The sequence below is a fragment of the Falco cherrug genome, chromosome 1, assembly GCF_023634085.1.
Source record: "Falco cherrug isolate bFalChe1 chromosome 1, bFalChe1.pri, whole genome shotgun sequence".
NCBI lineage: Eukaryota > Metazoa > Chordata > Aves > Falconiformes > Falconidae > Falco > Falco cherrug.
The window spans coordinates 123,401,246-123,424,058 of NC_073697.1; the positions used below are offsets into that span (position 1 = coordinate 123,401,246).

Sequence of the window (22,813 nt, forward strand, 5' to 3'; positions counted from 1 at the left end):
GCCATTACAAAGATAGCTGATACCTCGCCTTGTCATTGTGGGACTGCAAAAAGGTTATCCTGTAAGAACTCAAAAGCTTTCATTTTTACAAGTTAATAAAAAGATCTGTAAAATAACTGTGTTAGGAAAAAAAGAATTTAAAGGACATTGATACTAGATTATAAAGGTTTCTTCTAGAATTCTTAAGAGTTTATTCACAATGACAGCAGTTACTAGAAACCTGTGAACATAATGACTGTCCAGTAATTTAGCAAATTACTGAGTTCAGTTACACTTGCTGAAATTAACATTTTGACCTGGCAGCAGGCTGATGTCCCAATACAGTTTTGGTTGCATCATGGCCAGAAAATATTTGTGCCTCTATCCATTGCTTGTGAGTGGGCAGAAGTATACCACACGTTTCAGATTACTCTGAAATAATTCTAATCCATATTTTACATACATATATGGAAAAAAAAATACATGCAATTTTTGAAACCAACCATAATGCTAAATATAACACATTTGACTTTTCTCCGTATTTCACAAACACATGGTAAGATAAAATTTGCCCTTTGACCAAAACCCAAGTCTTTTTAATGTGCAAGATAGACTTCGTCTTTTCACTGCTGTAACGTGCCCTCAGGTAGAACCAACGGCTGAAAAGGAGAAGTGGGAGATTCTGAAACAACAAATGAGTAAGTTGCTGCCCCACTGGAACCAGATGGAAAAAACGGTTTACTGACTTGAGGCCCTACCATAAGATTTCAGCTAATGGGCCAGTTCAAGATCATGTCATCCTCACATGCTGCTGCAAGTTCACCAAATGAGGTTAGAGACACTCACAAACTATCCTCTGGAATTTGTTGGAAAGAGTACCGTTCTACAATCATTTTGTCTTGATTATCCTTATTGATTTACAGCTATGCATAAAGATATTGCTTCTTACCTGGGAATAACCACTGTTATTGGAGCAGGACCTACAGATCTCAGATTTGCCCTCTACAATCTACAGAATGCATACCATTGATAGATACAGTCTGTGTATCTTTGTCTTACCATGACCAGACCACTGATACCCATAGGTTATGAGTAAGGTATCAGAAATCAAAACCTTTTAAATTCATTGTGGACCATTGTTTTTTTGATTGCTACAGGGAACTGAAGATCATAACAAAACTTCTGCTGGCTCTAAATCTAGATCCAAATCTGTATATATTACATGTTCTTCTGGCAAATTACTCTGAATTAGTTCTTAGGGGAAAAGCTTTTAAGGAGCTGGTGAACGAAGAGAAGGAGATTGCTTTGAATGGTACAGAAGGACACACAGGACTGACTGTGAGAAGAACAGAGAAATACTCTGTCCAAGAGTACAGTTTGAAACACTACATTCTTAACATCTCAAAGTTCAACATTCTGTTCATTAACTTAAGTTCTCCGGTTAACAAAGATGTACAGGATGATTTTTACAAAGATGTGAGAGAACAGGGCAGTCTTAAAATCATGTTCTTAAAGCTCACACTGAAATCAGAATTGTAAATGCGAAGTCTGACATTAAGGAGAAAAGCACTCTCCAGTTTCTGGCTTGCCAATGTCACCATCTGGCTACTTTCTTGTCCGCATGTAAAAGCAAACCTAAATTGCTGCACTCTGGTACCTTTCGAAGAGATCTATAGGGAATGACAGAAGAAGTTTCATTTCCAGCAGTCTTGGGGAAGTTACTTCAACCTAAGTAATCTTACTGAGGACGCTCACCACATACCTTACTAGTGGCAAGTGCAGAAAAGATGGGAGACGATCACCCTGTCACTTAGAACTGACAGCTCCTTCTACTGCTCAGAGACGGCACCAAGAGCCTTATTTAGTTTCTGATCTCAAATGTGTGCCACAACCTTTCAATACCCATTCAAACAAATGCCTTTCAATACCATAGTTTTTGTGGGGTCACAGCAGAAGCAAAGGTGTCTCTCAGAAACTTGGAGAGAGGAAGAGTGTGGGTTTTTTCTATAAACTTTCCAACCATATTCCAGGTTTCCAAGGCCCAGGGAACAAGCAGCATCAGTCACCTGGCCACTGAAAAAACCTGAGAGCTGTTGGATAGTAGGACCCTTTGAAGCTAACAGGAAATGAGGGTATAAAGCACCCTCAACAAATAAGGCTACCTGTAACTGCAGGGAACGCAGCTTTATTTCTGAACTGCTGGAGAGCCCTATTACTAACAGACCCATTTTTTTTTGCCTGCTCTATGGGGAGCACAAGTATTCAGACTGCCTTTCTTGCCAGCACTAGATGAAGGCAGGAAACCCAAACATACTATCGTGGTGATAACCACTGGCTCATTTACTTTGCATACCTAAGATAAGCTTCAGTACTCAATTAAAACAAACCACACATGGCAAGATTTTCATGTTTGTTTAAGTACCACCTGATAACGAATGCTACCTTGGTTTTTTCCCCCAATAAAAATAAAACATATATGAATTTTCCTTTGTTAAATACCTTGCTGCTTAAGTGCAGCAATAAAACATTCCCCTCCTGATGAATGCTGCTGCTGCAACACTTCAGGTGACCTCCACAGCTTCCCAAAGCACGTGAACTACATACATGGCTCACTGGTAATCAGGGTAAAATGGCACCTGCAAAGAACACTGCTTGCAATGCATGCAGCTTCCCACTGGGTAATTCTCTGCAGCAATACAGCTTACTGTTGACAGAGAGAATGCACCGAACAATGGTGTTTAGACACTAATATTAATACTGAATTCTGCACCACTAAATCTCTCCAGGGATTTAGCGCAGCAAGATGGTATGGACTTTCACAGGCTGTTACTTCCCAACACTGTCGCATCTTTGTTGGGCTTCCCACCCACAGGGTGACCACCAACAAATACAGTTTTGCAAAAATAAATAAAAACCTTCCAATTACAAATTAATCACCAATTTATATGTACAGGCCCTTGCTCCATGTACACTTAACTAAGTTAACTCATGAGACATCTTGTAACAATGATAACTACCACTATTTTTTTCCCATAGGCCCTTGAGTGTTGTTCTATTATACAGAAATAAACCAATGGGCAGTAAGTGCTTTGCCAAAAGCAAGTGAACATACCTCATGTACATAAGGTGCAGAATAATGCACAGTTAGCAACAGAGAGGGGAAAAAAGAAGTCCTATAAAACTAGATTATCCAGTCTGGCAGTTCTACTGTACCAACAATAGTTTCACAATATTTATTTATTTTTTTAAATAAGGGAAGTTCCTTGAGCAATACACTCTAAGATCCTTTTCATTACCAAAGTGTGTTCCTTTCTTCCTCAAAAAGACTCTTGCCAGTTAAGATACCCTTCTAGGACAGGACTATGTGGTGTATGTTCATGTCAGTTGAACGACCAGCAAAAACCAGTAAGCTGCTCTCAACACCGCAGCAGCCTATAGCAACAACAAAGGAGGAGGCTGCTAACATTTTTCTATTCAAGCCTGTTCAGGGAAAGGAGAGATCTAAATTTAAAGAGGAAACAGGGAAGAAAATGTGATCACACCTGTTAATCAAGATCCTTCAAGAAAATATTTGTTCATCCCTTTTTACTCCAAAAGGAGCTACCAAAGCATTTTTTGCTCATTTATGAAGTTAACTTTTTGTCGGGTAGATTTCTATTCAAATATGAATGGCTTCACAAATAAGAAAAATTGTTTGTACTGCCGGTATCAGATATGCACAATCCATTCCCTACCATTTCAGCTCACTTACTAAACTGACATCAGGTTTAAAAATACAGGAGAGAATGATGCAATCACTGTGACTCCTTTCCATCTACACCTGCTTTCCAATTTATTTCCAGAAGTGAAGAGAAAGTGCTACTATCTCTCCACCATATGTAATCAGAGTCCCACTAAAACAAGTCTGTATTAAATTCTGAATTTTTCACGAAGACATAAAGAGCTATCTCTACTCTGTAATTAAAATTACAAAATCACTTCCAGTCACTGAGCAATGTTAAATTTCTTTATACAAGTGCAGTCCTTTTATTTAAAAAACTCTGCTGTTTCCAAACAATTATTATAGAAAAAAGACCTGAGGTTTGCATGATATCCACTGCACCAGTGAATGTAGGGTATTCCAGAGACACAATCACGCAAGTCCTTGGCCACCAGCTCCACCAGCTGACACTCTCATTTGCCATCTATTCTGTTCTATGCTTGTTTAAATAATTGCACTCACTCCCATAAAACAGGATACCTACCAATTACACCACTACAGCTTAAACATTCTGGCAAAAAAAACCCCAACATCAACCTGGGAAAATCTGCAAAGTGAAAATATGAAGATGAACATGACTCCAGAAACACTGCAGCTTAATACTGGAGCAAAAGCAAAATTAAGAAAGAAAATAAAGTTATTACCAGGCCCTACAACAGTTTGAATTATCAATTGATTTGAACGTTACTACCATTACTGAGTAGAGGCCATCAGGATACTTTCTGCTCACCTTCTTTTAAAGTCCACTTGATTGCTCCTGTCCTCTTGCTGACGGCATGCAAACTTCCATCAAGGGTTGAAACAAACAACAGTGTTTCTGGCACAGTTACTGAGCTGGTGTTCTGGAAAAGAAAAATCCATACATTGAAGGTAATTATTTACTACAGAGTTTACTTGTAAGTCCCATATAGTACATTGTCTGGAACATCACTTCTTTTTAATCACACAAGTGGACGACTTTCTTGGCCCTTTGAATTAAAGTGATTCCCCACCCCCACCCCCCCACCCTAACATTATGGAACAGTTTCTTGTGCTAAGTTCCCCTAGAGATAAATAGAGATAAACTGCTTTAACTCAACGTCCACTTTCAATTTAATATCAATGTCTTCCTGTACTAGAGTTGGGAGAAATCCGAGACAGAGACAGGAAAGGACTAATACAAAGACTATGTGATAAGTCAGCTAGAGCAAGGGACTTCAAAGCAGCTCAGAGAACCTAAGTGTTAATGTCAAAAACATGCTATTACCAAGTAAATAGAACATAACATTTGCCAGGGTTTAGTTCCCTAAAGATCAAAAGACTTTGACTGGATAGAGTATGGATAAATAAAACTGAAAGGTGATCAATATTCTACGAGGGTGACTGCAGCTGAGAGACAGGATGGAGCTGCAAGCATGTAAATTCTCTGAGCAAGAGCAAAATATTTAGGATAGATGCAGCTTAAAGGGTGGGTAAGATCCATACTGTTAAACCACTTAATTGGATTTTTATACCTTACGTCTCCCAATACCGTATTTCTGCAGTAGGTAGTAAATAACGCTGTGTAAGGAAGTCCGTATATATTAACACATCCACAGACATTTCCTAGAAAGCAGTTAGCTGCAGGATTCAAACCTCAATTTGACATTCTAATCATTCTGCCCCCGGGGACACATCACTTCGTATTTACACGTATGGGTACAGAGCTGTTTGGTGCCTGGTGTCACTCCTACAGCACAAGCAACTTTTGAGATTGGGTATCACAGAGCATGCAATTTCATTAAAAGGGCGTCATATAACCATCAAGGACTCAGAATTATGTAGCTGTTACCGGAACAGTGAGGCTAAGTCCAAGGTGCTTCACAGCACAAAGCAGAAACATGTTCATTTAACGTCTGCTCTTCTCATCCTGGCTAAGGATGATCCCATACACCCCAAGACCGACCCATTTCCATTTATCAAGTCTCAAGTTACCGCTCAAGTAACTGGTAATTCATAGACTGTATCTGCACTGCTCACCTGCGTGCCACCTGCCATGTTTAGCAAGTTTCACAGTTAATAACTCTTAACCTACCATGGTTCATGAAATGGAAGTGTATGAATTTTACATTATTAATAATGTCTTAAATGATTTAAACTGTAAAAAACAATTATCAGTCATGTTAGAATTACTGCGAAGCAAAATACACCACTGCCAAATTAAAATGCATGGATATAGGGGTAAACTTCTTTGGAAAACTATACATTTGTAGTACCACTCAAAGCATTAGACTTTCAGGTAAAGCATAAAGTTAAAAGGATAATATAATAAAGTAATAACTAGCCAACTTTCAGGTCGCACCTACAAACATTATGCGCTTCTTTCTAGTCGTAACAAAAACAGCTGCAGCAGACAATTGTAAAACACACAGTACAGAAAAAATGAAAGTACAAATCAACAATACACAAACAATAGATCAGAGGTAACTGCTGGAAGTGCAGAAAAAAAGGAGATTTATTGCAACCCATAAATATAATTTTCATTATCTGAAGTAGTCAAATTATCAGGCTGCAAACATATCTGCCCTTAAATAAAACATTTACAGCTGCATCTGGAATGAAGCTTTGCAATGTTCATTCAAACAGGGACACCGAATACCAGCTCCTCTCATGCTTGCCTATAGAATATGCAGCTCAAGATGTTACTAATCAGAAATGAACTTAAGAGTATCTTTCTAGCCTAATGACCTGACTTTTATGTAAGAGCAAAGAGAAGCTGTACTGCAAAGTTACAAGTTCTCATTCTTTTGTATTATAACTTTTGATAAAGCAAACTACCGTAGCCACTGCATCAAAGTAATTCATGAAAATGTTGCCCTTTAGGTCTTTTGGTACATGAACTCCCAAAACAACTTAGGATGGTGTAGTTGATTTATAATCATCTTGTCTAGTCTTCCCGTCTTCTTAAATCAGCATTTAACAAGCCAGACCCACTGATTCTGCAACAAGCGGGGGAACTGATAACCCACAGTCCATCATCACATCCATCTGGAGCTAAAAGCCATCTGACCGTGAGGTCAGTCTGCCTCCCCAAGAAGATTTACTGTTTAAATCCATCACTATCTAGCTGCCTGCATAGAACTACCCTTGAACAAAAACAAGAAGGGAAGCTTGGGGTTGCATTGTACATATCTTTATAGCTGCTTTTATGCAAAAGATAAGGCTTCTTTGCAAACAAAGCACTGCTTCCCACAGAACATCATAATAATCTAAGAATTAGAGTAACTGATCTTCCTAACACTAATGAGCGAGTGAGGCACGAACTGAGCAGTGTCAACGCTCCTCACTTCTAACATGCTGTCTTGCATCAGACTGACAGATTCCCTCAGCCTTATCACTGGTGTGAGGCAATGACTGACAGCGGTGTGAATGCAGAGCTATAATATGAATATTTCATGAGTGGGCTGTGATGAGGCCCCAAAAAGATACCCAATTCAAGGAATACCAGGAGTGTGAAAAAAGCTGCACTTAAACAGGTTTCCTTCCCTTTGCAGGACAAACAACTTTCGAGCTCAGAAAATTTAGAAGACTTGCAGACTATACTGATCTCATCGTGCATAAACTATTTAAGCATGAGGAGACATTTCAGTTCAATAGGGTACCAGCAGTAGGAACAACTATTAGGAAATCCTCCATATCTTAGAACATTTACTTCATGGAGTTACTTCTTTGGGTGACTCCAGTAATATATACTGCTCATGATTTTATTTTCAGTCTTTCCAAATTCCATTTACAGCACTACTGCTGCAGTGGAGCCCAACTGTAACTTCTCTGGCTCTCAGAATCTGTCATTCATAAATTAATGACATTAAATTTCACCAGAGTCATCCTAGCTCTCTGGTTTGCTCTAATGTTCAACAAACAATTGGGATTAACAGAAGAAGGAATTGTCTATTTGTTGTTCTTTACCATGGAACCAAAGTCACCTCTCCCCCACACAGGTAACGGTGGGGTAACACCCCAACACGTGGCATGGCACAAAATGCCAGCTCACTTCCCAAACTCATTTTGTACAGGGGTTAGATCTTGAGACATAACTGACAGCAGTCATCCTCAAAAACATGTATGTAAGTATAGCCACATACTACCCCACTGACGCTCATCCAGCCATTATTAATCATTCTGTTTTCAAGTTGTTAAGAAAGGGAAAACACTTCAAAATTTACTGGAAACAATGTTTTGATGAAAACCAGAAGTAATGGATGGTGGTCAATATTACTTCCAAATTAGCTTTTGTGCAGTAACACTTTACACTCTTATATTAATTTTCATTTGAAGATCTCAACACATTTTACCCAAAAAAAAAACCCCAAAACACGCAAACAATTCTGGTTAACAGTGATTTGTGATAGGTAAGGATGTTGAAAAGTCTTTTAAACTAATATATAGTTAATGCACAAATATACATATTTTTTCCCAGGCTTTTCTTTTAGATAACACATAACAGTTATTTGATTTCTTTAAATATTACCTGAGAAGCTTTGTAATAAATGAAATAACTTTAAAGCCTCAGTTGCGTAAAGCTGTCAGTGGGGCTCTGGGCTTACAAAGTAGAAACATAACAAAACACATGAACCAAAGACACTGAATTAATAGTACAGCTCTTAATTTCAACTAATTGCACAAACAAACCGTGCCTGCCAGGTTAACCTTATGTAATTAACCACTGCTCTCAACTGCCAGATGTTGCTCAACACCAGGCAGCTGTTTAAAGTGCATACTACATATCCGTGCAAGTTCAAAGAAATCACAATGAACTACAACATTTGAACAACTTCTTATAAACTCTTATTTATTAGTTAAATTAATTTTAATTTAAATCTAATTTGATTGGTTTTTTACTCAAACTTCTGACAAGCACATTTCAGCTTTCTCATATCAAATGTGTATCTTCACTGCAGATGTATCTTCACTTCACTCACAAAAAATCCCTATCCCAGAGAATTTAAGTCTTCTTTGATCAGATTTGTAGATCAGGCAGAAAATATTTTTAGGCAGTATTTTAATACAACCATGTATATGGTATAAATCCTGTACATTATACACCACAGGGTACACAAAAAATACCTGTTTCTTCATAAAAATCTATCTACCCTAAACCCACTCCACGAACAAAAGCACTTAAATTAAAAGACTGGAATGACTGTTTGCTCTTCTATCAAAAAAGATACACCAAAAACATCCATTACTCAAGCTGATCATTTTAGTTAATGAATACAGTGAAGCTGCACCTAGAGTGAAACACAGTAAGTCGAGCAAGAACATACAACTGTTAAAGGCAGGAAGTGAAAATTACTGAAGTTCCTTTAGATCACAGGTGGGAATTCAACACCCTGAATATAATGACTACTGTTGAAGTTTAGTTGCAAATAAAATTCAACATACAGCAAATCTACCACATCTTCTATGTATACAGACTAAAATTGTTTTTCTAGGCTAGATCTTACTCTCTGTGCAAGTTTTTATCTTTTATCTTATCTTACAGAATCAGTATATTCTCCAGAAAGCTCTCTTCCTGTCTTCTTATTGAGAAGAGTATAAAAGCTTGTACCATTTTCACAAAAAAATGTGCCTGTAAGATAACCACCATGATTATGGTCAGGCATCAGATATCAGTAACATGTAGTACATGGAACACTACTTGCAGATCTGTAGATTTAGTATTTTCATATTTAGCATTTGAATGTCTATCTGTTGTGGCATCAAGGCTATAGAAATTACAGAATTAAATGTTTGTTCTGGAACTCTCATCAAAACATCATTAACCAAGGTGGTCTTCCAGATGACTGACATTTTAGAAGGTTGCTAGTACTTGGGACCAAACAGAAAGTGCTAACGTGCAAAGAGTTCCTCTGCACATCCTGCAGTCACAGGAGTACGAGCGCTTTTCCATACATGCACCCTCCAGATCATTTAGAAGCCAAATGATAAGGAAAGAAAACCATAGCTGAAGCAGGTATTCACACAAGCTTGTGTAGAAAACCAGATGAACACCTGAATGTTGCCCACAGGCAGAATGACTAGAAACTTCTCAGATACGACTAAGATCAAGAAATCACTATAGCTTCTTTTAAGCTTTTCATAGTAGTTCAAGTTCCCCTGTGGTGTGGGGGGGGGAAGGCGCCACTCCCATCTACCATTCTTAGGGTGCCCGACTGCTAATAATCTCTAACAGCCTAAGATTAGGGTTTAAACAGAAAATAGCATTTTTAAGCTACAATAGAAATATACTGTCCAATAGAAACAGCATTTCATAAACAGAAATAGAAACACATTTCATAAATACTAATTAATGCTTGCAGAAGAATCTTCCCTCAGTCCAAATCTACCACATCTTTAAAACGTTTTAGAAATCAAAGTAATAAAATGACTCAAAGCAATTCTGAAGGGCCCACAGAGTCAAACGAAGGTCAGGGGAAGCTGTAGGACAAGTTCTGGTGTGTTCGTATACGGCTATGGTACAGTTCAATGTCAAAGACAGTACCTTCTTCATTCACAGCAACATTTCACATCGTTTTAAGGATTAGCAGAGCAATGCCCTACTTTGTTTTGTTGTGTTAGAAGAAAACAGTCTCCACAGAAATAATCCCTTCCATTAATTTATCTGCTTAAAACCAGTACTTTTGAAATGCAGGTCACCAAGTATGCACAAATCCCACTGAAGTCAGTAGAAGCAGCAGATAAAAAGAAAACCAGGCCACTCAGTTCCTTGAGGTTATCGTTCTGTAACCTAGAAATATGTTTTGCTGTGGCAGTGATACCACAGGAGGTTCTTCGAGTATGAATAAGTAACAGGAAAACATTTCAGAGTGACCTGGATGTGTGATGGTGTGTGCTGACTCTGAGCAGTGTTACCCATTCCATAGAAATAATTGAAAGCTCGGTAGTAAACAAATCACAGTGCCAAGTGTCACCTGACAATAATTTTCTCTTTTCTGAGTCTTAAGTTGGAATACATATGCACCAAACTTAATTTGTAAGGTTTGATGGATGACAAAGGATGGATGGTTTGCTAACTAGAATTTACATCCTCATAATTTCTTTGGTAACACCTGGCTTTCTGAACAAAAAAGTTGACAAGATATATAATCACTCAAGCTGGAGAGAAAAAAATAAATCTATATTCCTCACTGGATAATTAGTTTAATATACATCAAGCTGTACACCTGCATTTTAGTAAAAAAGTATTTAAAAATAACTTTGGCATTAACAGCACCAGACACTTTCCTCAAAATAAGAAAAGGCCTATACCATAATTAGGCTACTGAAACCACAATCAGTAAACCAATACAGATGCAAAGCAAAATATTTTTAGACATCAGCACACGCTGCAAGCACTTGGCATATTCATCACAGTCTATGGTTTTGACAGCTATTCTCTAGCTTCATTGCCAGGCCAGATGCTAAAACTGACTATGCATAATAAAACCATTCCATGAAGAAACTCTTTGTAAAATTCAGTAAGTTACTGGACAGGGAGGAGGAAGTTTTTCAGTATAGCTGATAACAAAGTTAATACATGAAAGAGAGCTAAAAAAAAAATTAAGTTCTATCTTCTTTAGAAAGTGAAATCAAACCTACAGATCTTTTAATCTTAAACTAAATTCCAACATGTCTTCTTTAGCTACTTCTCATCAACACTGTAACTCAGTTCCAGCGACTTTTCATTCATATGCCCGTACGAACTGCAAGAGGAAAAACTGAAAACTACAGGAGGTCCACTCCAGCCACCCTCTGACTTGACTGGACTGCGAGTGGTGCTCCACATCACAACGTCCCAGCTAGGTTTTCAGACTTGATTCTCTCTGTAAAGCCAAAACTTATTTCAATATTCACAGGAACACCAGCAACCAAAATAAGCAAGACACAGTTATAAACACATGAATTTACACTCCAGGACAAAGCTGTCCATTAATTTTAGTTGTGCAAGACAAGTCTGCAGTCCCCAAACCCTAATATATTGGGGTTTTGAGTGAACAAGGAGATCTGCAACTCAAAACACATAAATGTTAGTTAACATCATGATTGAAGATGCCCTCTTTAAAACCTTCTGCTGTCTCACAGAGGTTTTCATGCGAATCAGTTAAGTGGCCAAACACCTCCAGCTGAGATAACAAGACATCTGGCTAAGGCCGGGGTTTTCCCATGCCAGGTGCAGCTCACACACACCATGTACCAGAGCACTGAAACCCATCCCATAGGCTGCAGGAGAGAGCAGACCCATGTCCTAAATGCCAGTTTAATCCCCAAAAGGTTATTTTTGAGTAAACTGACTCCATGTTAAAAGAGAAACAAGCACAGTTTGGAACGTCCACGGCTCACAAAAAATGAGGTTTCTTTTTAAAACTAGTGAGCACTGTAAATCATTACTGTATAATATTTACAGTAACTGTTTATTTACAGCTTTATTGCTTTTCTCATTGCTGTATCTGAAATGTCACCCTTTTATAATGTGTTCCCATACATTGCCAGGGCAATTCCAAGAGCTAAAATAACAAGAGACAGCATTTCATCTTACAAAGACAGGAAAGGAAGCCCTTGTATGAACTTATAAACTGAAGGAAAACAGTATTAACGTTGTGATATAAAGTAACAAAGTGCATTTATCAAAGAAAGAAAAGGCAGAGCAGAGCAGTACCCTTAAAGAAATCTATATAAAACGCAATTTGCAAATCTTCAGGCAATGTCATGTTTTTCTTGTTACCTCAATACCAAGAATTGTACGCCAGCCTTTTTCATGGGAATTTATTACTCAAGTGACATTAATAGTACTAAATAAGCTTTTCCAGTTAAATGGGTTAATCACAGGTGAGATGACTGGGACTGAGTTCACAGAAATTAAAACTAGTTCTGAAAAGGGAGTGAAGTACGGAATAGATTTCAACTTGGAAGTCACGGTGAGGACTACAGCTGGCAGAGCAAGAAGACTAGGGTAAGCGCCAAGAAAAGAAACAGAAATGGAGAATGCGAGATCAGACACTGATCTGAGGTAAGATGGCAGGGCAGGGAGACCAGGAGAGAGAAATCTAGAGAAAAAAGGGGGCGAATTCTACCTGGGCCTGAGTCTAGGTTTTTGTGTGACTATGCAAGTAAAATTACACAAAATTTAGTAATAATCTATTAGTACTACTATTTTTAAAACTTCATGAGTTGCAAAACAGTTTTCCCTACAAAATCTGAACCCCAAAGCTGTCAGGACCCCATGGAGATTTCAGTCCAACCTTATAGTCCAGACTAAGACAAAGACATGAGCACACTACCATGCTTACAGCCTGCATTTAATTCTTTCCAGTTTTCCAATGAAGTAACAACAGCAGGTATGTTACACAGCTTCATTACTAAAAGTGTTTACTTTTGAAGAAGGGGAGTGGAGCTATTATATCCAGGTGAAAAATGAAGTCTTCAGCTTTGCTTAACCTGAACTATACCCCCATATATTACAGCAGCATTTTCAGGTAACAATGAACAATCCATCCGAGAACGTAACTTAAAACTTTCCTCTTCTACGCTTCAGTATAATGGAAACAGCGAATGCCAGCTGGCCTTTTCATTGCCTCCTGATCCTGAGAATTTACAGAGCAGCACCTTTCAGAACTGAATTTTTGAAGACTTAGTTTTCCATCTCTACAGATGCAGTACACGGCACCCATTTTAAAGTACACTTTAAAATTATTACCTCTGTGAAAACAATCTGCTCAGCATGCCATCTGCTTTGCACCAGTTTCACCGTTCCCTGTGCTTTTACTGCTCCACGCAGTACCTTACAACCAACCTGGTTATTTCTGAAGAGGTTCTGTAGAGCAGTGACTTGTGCACTTTGTCTTTCACCTTTGAATTTAGGACTGTAGTCTCTTTTGGATACCAACCAACCATATGTACACAGTGCACGCTGCTATCTTTGCTCTGGAAACAGGATGATCCAAATGCTGCAGTATCTCGGTATGTAGCTGGTCATTTGTATTTGGTTGTCAACACACATACAGTGTTGGGGTCTTTTTCAGGAAGAAAACAAGCCCCCTCAGTTGTGGGGGGCCAGAGCATAGATTTTCTAGCACATGTCACTAGTTTCTCCATCCACCTACATAGTTTCAACTTCCAAGTTTCCCTGTGCTGCTTCCACCCACCACTTTACGGGAAATTCATGGTATTTTTATGTTTCAAGCATTAATAAATGCACTCTACGTTCAGGTAGGGCGTTAGGTGCGGCGCAGAGACAGGTCCACGGCCTCTGGGCAGGGTTCGGCCGCCGCAGCCCCCCGCCCCACGCAGGGCATCAACGGCAGCGCAGGGGGCAAGGGGCTCCGCCACACTGCCCGCTCCTGGCGCTGCCCCCGCAGGAGCCCCGGCGCCGCTCTCCGCCGCCGGGGGGCCTGGCCTGCGCGGGGCAAGGCCTCCCCCGGACCCCTCCGGCTCTGCCGCCCCCGCAGCACGCCGAGCCGCGCCCACCCCGCCCCGCTGCGGCCGGGGGACTCTGCCACCGGCCCCCGCCCTGCCCACCGGTCCCCCGCGGGACGAGCCCCCGCCCCAGGCCAAGCGGGCAGGCTCGGCCCGCGCCTCGCTTACCCCGGGCCTCGGCGACAGCAGCGACAGCAGCAGCAGCGCGCCCAGGCTGAGGCGGCGGCGCAGCGGCTCCATAGCTGCCCCCCGCGGGGACCCGGGGGCGCCCGGCCGGCTCCCCCCGCCCGCTGCTGCCGCCCGCGGCGTGTCCGGCGCTCCCCGCGCGGCGCGGGGCGGGGCCGCCCGGCCCGGGCCACCGACGTCACAGAGGGCCGGGCCGGCCGCGCGCAGGTACTGCGGGGCCGCCCCCCGCCGCGGGCAGGGCCGGGGGCCGTGCGGGACCGGGGGCCGTGCGGCACCGGGGGCCGTGCGGCACCGGGGGCCGTGCGGGACCGGGGGCCGTGCGGGACCGGGGGCCGTGCGGGACCGGGGGCCGTGCGGGACCGGGGGCCGTGCGGGACCGGGGGCCGTGCGGGACCGGGGGCAGCGCTGCCCCGGGGCTTCGCGCCGCTGCCGCAGCCTCCCCGTTTGCGCTGAGCCCCGACGAAAGCGGCCTGCCCGGGGGGCTCGGGCAAGGGCAGTGTTTTAAACGGCGGGGAGCAACGCTAGCCAGCTGCTGCTGCTGCTTATTCGTAAAAAAAAACCCTTACGGGTAAATTCAGGCTGAAGCAACAGGCTCCCTCCTCCAGCAGTACCCTGCCCGCTACAATTTCCCTATTGATTTTTTGCTTTCGAAGCAGATCAGGCCAAATTTATTTGGCGTAGCTCCTGTTTTGACAAAGTTACTGTTGACCCTGGTGTGCCTTGCAAGGCCTTAAATAAACGTGAAAACAAAGAAGGTGCCACTGAACCAAAACCCAGGTCCAAGCTCCTCTGAACAGGTAAAAATAAACACAAAAAATATGGAATCAAATGGAAGAAGCTTTAAAAAGAAGAAAGTAAATTTACACTGCTTGGCAAAGGCCTGGCTTTCAGATACCTATTTATAGAACACAAAGCCACTTTGTCCTTGCTACATATTGTTTGCTTTTTAATACCGATACCATTAAGGGAGCCGCAGAGCACACAGAGTACTAAGTGTGCAATATGCACGTAACAAATCAGCCCTGGCAGCTCCCCTTTGAATAAGCGTGCCTTTGATTACATGGGCAGGAGACACAGTTATGAGCTAACCTGCCAATCTGCATAGATAAAACCATGCTGGAGCTAGAACCACCACTGTGATTCAGTTCCCTGGTACTAACAGACGGCTTGCTTTAAGGTGGTCTTGGATTCTAAGCATCCCCTGTTTGAGAACCAGCAGACCACCTAACGTGCTGCTTTGTGAGTGCTGTGGCAGCAGCACACACGAGGAACACGTCCAGACCTCTGCCACGCATGCAGAAAGCCCTCGAAACCCTACAGGACGACGGTTAAGACGGGTGGTTGTAAAAAGCAGCCACAGTGTTGTGCAAGAGCATGGGCCTCCCCTGGGAAGGCAGCTGGGTTAAGCACGCAGCACTGTCCCGCCATTGAGTTTGGACGCTGGCAGGTGAGCTGCTAGGGACCGCTACCTCCTCACACACCATTTTATTAGCTTTAAGGTGAATTTCATGCCATGCTATGTTATGGAGTTTCCCAGTTGCACACACACTGCGTATGCCCCTACCAAATCATAGCCGTTTAACAGAAATGCTTCCCAGTGGCCTCGCAGGAGGCAGGAAAACTGCCGAATGCAGGTGCTGAGGCAGTGGGAAGGCCCCCGCTGCCCTGGCACCTCTCCTCAGGAGCTGAGGAACTACCTCAACGTCCGAGAGAGGTGAGCCCCTATGTTTTTAACGTTAAGCACCGTTTCTTAACAGCAGCAAAGTGCTAGAACAAACAACTACAGAAGAGTACAACTGCTTCTGGGAAGGCGACTAGAACCACTGCAGGCGCCGGGGGAGGGCAGGCTCGGCCTGGGCCTTACCTCCTTCGGCCCGGCGCCAGCGCGGCGCTCCCGCCTCAGCCGCGCTCCCGCCTCAGCCGCGCTGCGCGCGCACCAACCACCCCGCGCGCGCGCACCCGGACCAGCACGTGCCCCGGGGCTTGTATCCTATTGGGCGAAACGAGGGGCGGGGCGCCACCGGCGATATAAAGCAGAGCGGGGCGGGGGCTCGGCCTTTCCGACGGCGCGGCGGGCGGAGGTGAGCGTTGGTGGCGTGACGGGCGGGCGGGCGGGCAGGCAGGCCGGGCCGCGGTGATGTCTCGTGACACGTGTTAGACTGCTGACATGCATGAAGCAAACCTACTACTGAGCGCCCAGGCTGCCGACACCCGGCGGGGCGGCCGCGATACACTACGTCTGTAACCTCCCGTTTTCCCTCCGTGTCTTGCAGGGCCCGCGCGGCGAGCGGCGGCGAGCGGTCTCGGTGAATAAAGCTGTGTGCACCCTGTGAATGTGTCCGGCTGGTTGTTGCGCGCGTCCGCGCCCGTTCCCCGCACTGCCTTTGACCCGGCGGGGTGCCCTCCCCGCGGCGCCGCCGGCCAAGCTGCAGTGCCAGAGCGAAGCGCTTGTTCATAACTGGGGCTGCTCGGCCCGACCCGGGTGGCGCTTTTAAAAGCAAGTGACAGACGGCCTGGGCCTGCCCGCACGAAATGGCGGCCTGAGGCGGGGCCCCAAGGCAGCTCCTGCGCCGTGGAGCTTCAAAGCCTGATGCCGCCGGGGGTGGTCGAGGGTTGGTTTGCAAAGGGGACGCTGGTGGCTGAAGTGCCACGGCTCCGCCGGGTGTTGCAGGAGGGATGCAAGCGGGTGAGGGTGAGCCAGCAGAGAGCACCCAGTGCTGGGGGGGCCTTTGCGCAGCGAAGCCGCTTGAAACCAAAGCGGGGATCCGAGCCCGATAAGGGCTGCAGCAGGGTGGCTGGCAGGGCCTGCGCCCCTGCCCTCAGCAGCTGCACTGGTGCTGTCCTGCAGGCAGAGGCACACAGGGTTTTCTTTAGAGAAGCTGCACCTCTACACAGGCCCAGGACAGACCTGGATGTACAAGACTAGTACCCAAGTCTAGCAAAACCATAAAGGAAGACGCTTAAGCTGAGAGGCTTTTGCCATTAAACCTATAGAACATAGTGTGTGCCCTTACTGCAGTGTGAGCCCTGGTAGTAATTCAAAGGTTTTCACAGTGGTAAAATGGGAAAAATAACATTGTTTTTAAAGCATGTTCCTCACATTAATATTGACTGCTGCAGTGAACTTTGGTTTCCCTACAGTAAAATTGCCCTTTCAGAGTTAGAAGAGTCTCTGTACTGGTGAACCCTAAAATCGCCACATGCCATAACTGCCAAGTACAACTCCAGGCATATAAAAAAAAATCTGAAAAACAAATGGCATGCTATGTCATCTTGGCAAGCTGCCTTTCTAATAAAGTTACCGAAACAACTTGCAGAAAATAGTGGCTAAGCACTCTGCAGAAATAAAATTTAACTGAGTAATCATTTGACATGGGATAAATTTATTTAACAAAACAAAGCAAGCAGATTGTAGTTACCCACAGTTTGAAGTGCAATATGACAATCTTGTGTAATAAGTCTAAATCTGTTTACACATTAGTGCATCTAGTCCTTTGACTTTTAGTTATTGCACATAGAAATTAAATCCTATAAAAGACCTGCGTACAAGACATGCAGACTTCATGAAAGGCAAATAATGCCTATGTAATCGGCAAACCCCAGAATATACACAGCCTGGAATGGTCAAGGAGGAGTTCAGGTAACAAATATAACCTACTAAGATTTCAATTAAAGGTAACCAAAATAGGTGTTCAAATATAGAATTAATTTTAAATATATTAAATGCTAGTTTTCTTTTTATGTTTCAGGCAAGGTGCTGTTTAAAAAACCTTCAATATAGTAGCTTCATTTAGAGATGGTAAATCATCAAGTTACACATGGAAATTTTGACTTGCATCAAATGTGACAACACAATGTACAAAAGAGTTCTTAAAAATTACTTCTAAAAAAAAGCAAATCATGTTATAAAAGGAGAGCCAAAACTCACCTTTGTAAACTAAAACATTTTCTGACATCCATGAACAGTTGGCAACACTGAGTATCAGAAAAATATTACATGTGTTAAATAGTGGATATGTAGTGTTCAAATATTGAATTTACTGCATACGTTTAGTCTTAAATCATTATACCAGATAGAAGTAAAAGGCAGTTCCCCCTCCCCCCTTGGATTTGGCCATTAATTAGCAGAAAGTCTTTAATCACAATCGGCTTGGATAACTGCAGTGCTTGGATTCCTATTCCACTAAGTCCAAAAAACCAGTGCATGGGCACCAAAATCTGTTGGTCACGGCTGTTTCCACTATCAAAGTCATCTGATGCCCGGAGCAGCACAGCTGTGACCTGAGAATTTGGTCCCATGCTTTGCGTGTAAACACAGTGCAATGGAAAAGACAGCAACAAACTCTCCTAGAAGAAAAACTCGGTGTTTCGTTGTAGCAAGAGGCTCTATACACAGTAGGGTAACTAAGTACTTCTGGTAATGTGCAGTATTGACATTTTGTGTGTGCTCATGTCTTTTATAAACATTCAGAATTAATCATGAACCAAGGTGATTGTACCTCACTATAAGGCGGCTTGCTAATGTTTGGTCTCATGGCTTTACTCATTTACAAAAAATCTGACAATCCCACCTTCACTGATAGTTGTGTGTGTTTTATGGCTACTTGCTTCCCCAGAAAAAAGCACAAGGTTCTGTATGAAAAAAAAGTAATATGTCTATACCACATTGAATCACAATATTACCTATACATCCAATTTACATTCTTTTATCCTGAAATCATTTCATATTTCGATTGCTTGACACAAGCTATTGACTGCAGAAGTGAAAGAACATAAAACAGTTCATTCTACACCTCCAACTGCCTGAGAAAGAAAAATACTCTTCCAGTTTTATAAATTCATTCCTTATTTAGGATTTTTTCCATTTGGCACACAGTTCCTTTGCTGCCAAACAACCTTTCAATGCTTTAATGCACATTAACTTAGCATGAAAACATAAGCTGAACAAAAGGTGTGTCAACAAGCTCCTTGATCTATTACAGTTAGGTTCCTCCTCCCTCCCCCAAAGAACAGGTCATCTTAGCCTCTGAGTTAAAATCCTGATGGCAGCCAGTACAAAAATAAATCAACTGCTTAATGGAATGAAACTTCATGTAGCTGAAGTACACAGGAACAATAACCAGGCAAGTGAGCACAAAGGTATGGTTATAGGCAGTCCTTGGGGCGGGGGGGAATTGCATTGTGGCACAAGTTAAGGATGAGAACTACAGCACAGTTTATAAAACCATGAGAATAACTTTTATAATACTGTAAACTGCAAGTCTTCACATGTCATGGCTGATCAGGGGCCTCCGTGCTCAGATCTTTAGGAGGGCATGTAGAGGAGCGGGGATCCATGGCTGAGTGCATTAAAGGAATATAAACATCATCCATGTTTGGCATGACAAAGATTTTCTGTGAAAAAGATGCAATTAAGTTACATTTCCATATGCCACTTGAAACCTTAGTTTTCCGATTTGTTTAGTTAAAAAATGCAACAAGTTTGCAAATAAAAGGTTCTTGAGTTCAGCGTTGTTTGAGTTAATGCCGGTACTGAAGCCGTAACCCTGTCCATTAACTCGAGCCATTTAGTTGTAAACGTTACAGTTGTAAATGAAGCTCTCTGCACTTTCTGTTCAACTGAAATAGCACTACAGGAAATGTACCACTTTTCTTAACTATGCTGCTTTCTCAGCTCTTACCCACCTACTTTTCAAACTGCTTCTAATGAAATAAGCGGTTTTGGTTTCTGGTCGATGGTACAGGTTGAGATCCAGAATGAATCTGGGCCAGTAAACAGTTTCCCTGTCCTATAAGTAATTGTAAATTTGGAGGGTTTTTTTCCTGTTTTGCACTACAGTCAACGTGATTTTTTTTAAAATTGTTTTAAAGGAAATAGTAACGGGATGCCTTACTGCCTCATCTGTTCTAAATTTTAGACAGCAGTTTGGCCCTCTATCATCTAAGAACACCTAGGATCATGTTTTTATTTAAGTACTACAAATGGTACCTATTTCAAAGAAAGGGCATTTTTGGCTCTAAAATTATTCTGACAAGTGCTAAAACAGGTTTCCATCCATGTCTACACATGGTCTTGAGACCATCCCAGAAGTCAGTTTCAGCGGAATTCTTAACATCCTTTCCACTGAACAGGAGCAGTGGAGGATACCAACTAGTTTTGAATGACATAAGGGACATGCAAAAATTTAAAAGAAACACCCCGCTAATAGACAAAAACTATCATTAGTGACATGAAAATGTAAATGAAACACACCTGAAACTCCTGTTCTAGTTTCCTCTCTATCCAGTCAGTTACGTGAACCAGAGTCACTTCTCTCTCACCAAGTTTTGGCCGAGCTTTTAACTCCAGGTAGGGAGGTCTTCGAAAGCCATACCTTAGGAGAGTACACAGAACAGGTTTTATTATAAACACTCCTACAAAGCATATACTTACGTGGCTTAACTGTCAATTTTCTCTTAATAGCAGTTCCTACCTCATTTACAACTAGTCTGTACTGCACCTCTTGCAGAACCCATTTCAGCTACACTTTACCTTTTTTTCTCAGTTGCAATCCCTTGGGTAGCACACACCTGAAACATTGCCCAGTTCTGCACTAAGTTCCTCTTACCATATTCTGTCAGTAGGTGGAGGTGGAATGTTAATTACTAGTGTTCCTCTGCACTCTTGTACTTCAACTGTTAGCAGCAATGGAGTATTGGAGACCTCTTCAATTTTCTTCTTAATAAACTCAGTCTCTGTTGCTTTTTGAAAGTATTTTGACTTTGTGATTTTATCCACAATTCTCATGATCTTACTTGTCCGATGTCCTCCTACATACCTTTAGATAGAGAGCAGAAAAAGAGCACATCAAGGTAATTTTCTTAACCCTATTGTTTGTTAAGACACCCATGAATTTCCTATAAAGTCATTAGAGTATCTGATCTAAAAATTCTAAGCAGCACCTACACCAGGACCTGCACACAGTAGCCGTATTCTGTCAGCTGTGAGTGTCTGGCAGATATTCTGTCCAGTTTGAACACTCCTTCCCACATGGCACTGGAAACAGCACTTTTCAAAACTGCAAACACACTTACATCATTTATGCCAGCAAGCTGGCATGAGAAGTGACAACTTGTCTATTACCATTCCAACAAAACTGTCAAGACACTGATGCACCAAGACATACGCACACATGATCAGCATAGAAAGCCCAGCCATCATGTGTAATCTAGTTAACAGTGTATGCTGAACAAAGAGATTTTTATTTTAAGGTATTATTGCATTTACAACAAGTATAAAGACACTGAAAATGAAGGGGAAGAAAATTTTGGCAGTGGGCAGGAAGATAATCCAAAAAAGAAGCTGCTTTTCCTGGCGATTGTGTCAGATAGCATCCTAGCTTCCAAAACAGATGCTTTAAGGACTGAATATGTCTTTTCTCACCCCTATCCCATGTTGGAAATACACACTCTAACAGCATATTTGGTATTTTCCACACACCATATTATACCTAATTGTGGCTCTTAATGTTTTGTAGCAGAGAGCGCCTTGCTAAGGAAATTACATTTTCCCAATTAATAATTCCTTAAAAATTCTTTGTTCTCCTTCTTTGTTCTCTTGATAAAAGAGTTCTTGATATGATCTCTGTATTTTTAGAAGATATCAAATGCATCTCATAAAATAATTCCAACAATTCTTTACAGCTATTTACTCCTAAACCCTTTTGAAAACTCTAAGGAACATTTTGAGTATGTCATGGAGCCTTTTGGTATATTCACTGTAAAATCACTGAGATGCGTTCAGACATAGGAAACATTGTGATTGTCTGAGACATTCCAGGCTGACTCCAGCTTTCTCATTGCATGGCATAATTTCAATCAGATGCAGGAAGCAAAAATCAAAGCAGCAGCCAAAACAGGGAATGATGTGGCAAAACCAAAACAGGGAATGATGTGGCAAAACTCATGTCGGAAAATTTTCTTTGAAACTCCTGCACAGCATCAGAGGGCAGTATTGCATAGCCCAGACACTCAAAGCCCTTCAAGGAGGGAAAAAAAAAAAAAAAAAGAATAAAAGACAAAACAACCCAAACCCCAGAGCAAGACAGCCAGGCTTACATAACAGTTGTTTTCTTAAAGAAAAGAATACACTGGAAATCAGGGACCAGCAGGATCAGCACGGGTATAATGCTGCATGCAAACAGATTGTTTCAAGTTGACACACAAAATCCTGTTCTTGGCTCTGCTACCAGGCATGACCCACTGGGGAAGGTCCCTGTAGGTTCTCTGGCCCAAAGACTTGTTGCTCTCTGTAATTTAAGAGTGAAGAAGCTAGGTGTCAAAGAGAGCTCTGTACAGGTCACTGTGCAGGAGCACTGTATGGCGAACAACGCTCCCAGCATGGTGAAACACTCAGCACAGCAGCTTCCTTTCAATTTGTAGTACAAGGTTTGATTGCTGTTCTTTGCTCTAGAAATGCTTAATTGCTTGGATATA

At 42.2% G+C, this 22,813-nt stretch overlaps 2 protein-coding genes and 2 non-coding genes across 10 annotated transcripts in view; 2 read left to right on the forward strand and 2 right to left on the reverse strand.

Annotated features, from left to right (window-relative positions):
- The window catches only part of ERN1 (endoplasmic reticulum to nucleus signaling 1), a 41,221-nt gene extending 26,727 nt beyond the window's left edge, over positions 1-14,494 (reverse strand). For all 3 annotated transcript variants that reach the window (XR_008735125.1, XM_055726770.1, XM_055726761.1), the window contains exons 1-2: positions 14,321-14,494; positions 4,470-4,581 (exon numbers count right to left, since the gene is read on the reverse strand). Coding sequence is in view for 2 of the 3 variants with exons in the window: in XM_055726770.1 (XP_055582745.1) it covers positions 4,470-4,581; positions 14,321-14,392 (184 nt within the window). In the remaining variant the exon portion in view is untranslated. The remainder of the gene's footprint in view (positions 1-4,469; positions 4,582-14,320) is intronic.
- A 1,975-nt stretch (positions 14,495-16,469) lies between these two features.
- On the forward strand, positions 16,470-16,532 carry LOC129735298 (small nucleolar RNA SNORD104). Its single transcript, XR_008730723.1, has one exon. It is a non-coding gene; the product is annotated as a small nucleolar RNA SNORD104 (small nucleolar RNA).
- Positions 16,533-16,713: 181 nt separating this feature from the next.
- LOC114016395 (small nucleolar RNA SNORA76) lies at positions 16,714-16,848 on the forward strand. Its single transcript, XR_003560826.1, has one exon. It is a non-coding gene; the product is annotated as a small nucleolar RNA SNORA76 (small nucleolar RNA).
- Positions 16,849-17,701: 853 nt separating this feature from the next.
- Positions 17,702-22,813, reverse strand: part of TEX2 (testis expressed 2) — a 54,805-nt gene continuing 49,693 nt past the window's right edge. For all 5 annotated transcript variants that reach the window (XM_055726739.1, XM_055726748.1, XM_055726722.1 and 2 more), the window contains 3 exons: positions 20,947-21,156; positions 20,592-20,712; positions 17,702-19,732 (listed from right to left, as the gene is read on the reverse strand). In XM_055726739.1, the coding sequence (XP_055582714.1) occupies positions 19,610-19,732; positions 20,592-20,712; positions 20,947-21,156 (454 nt within the window). In that variant the 3' untranslated portion in view covers positions 17,702-19,609. The remainder of the gene's footprint in view (positions 19,733-20,591; positions 20,713-20,946; positions 21,157-22,813) is intronic.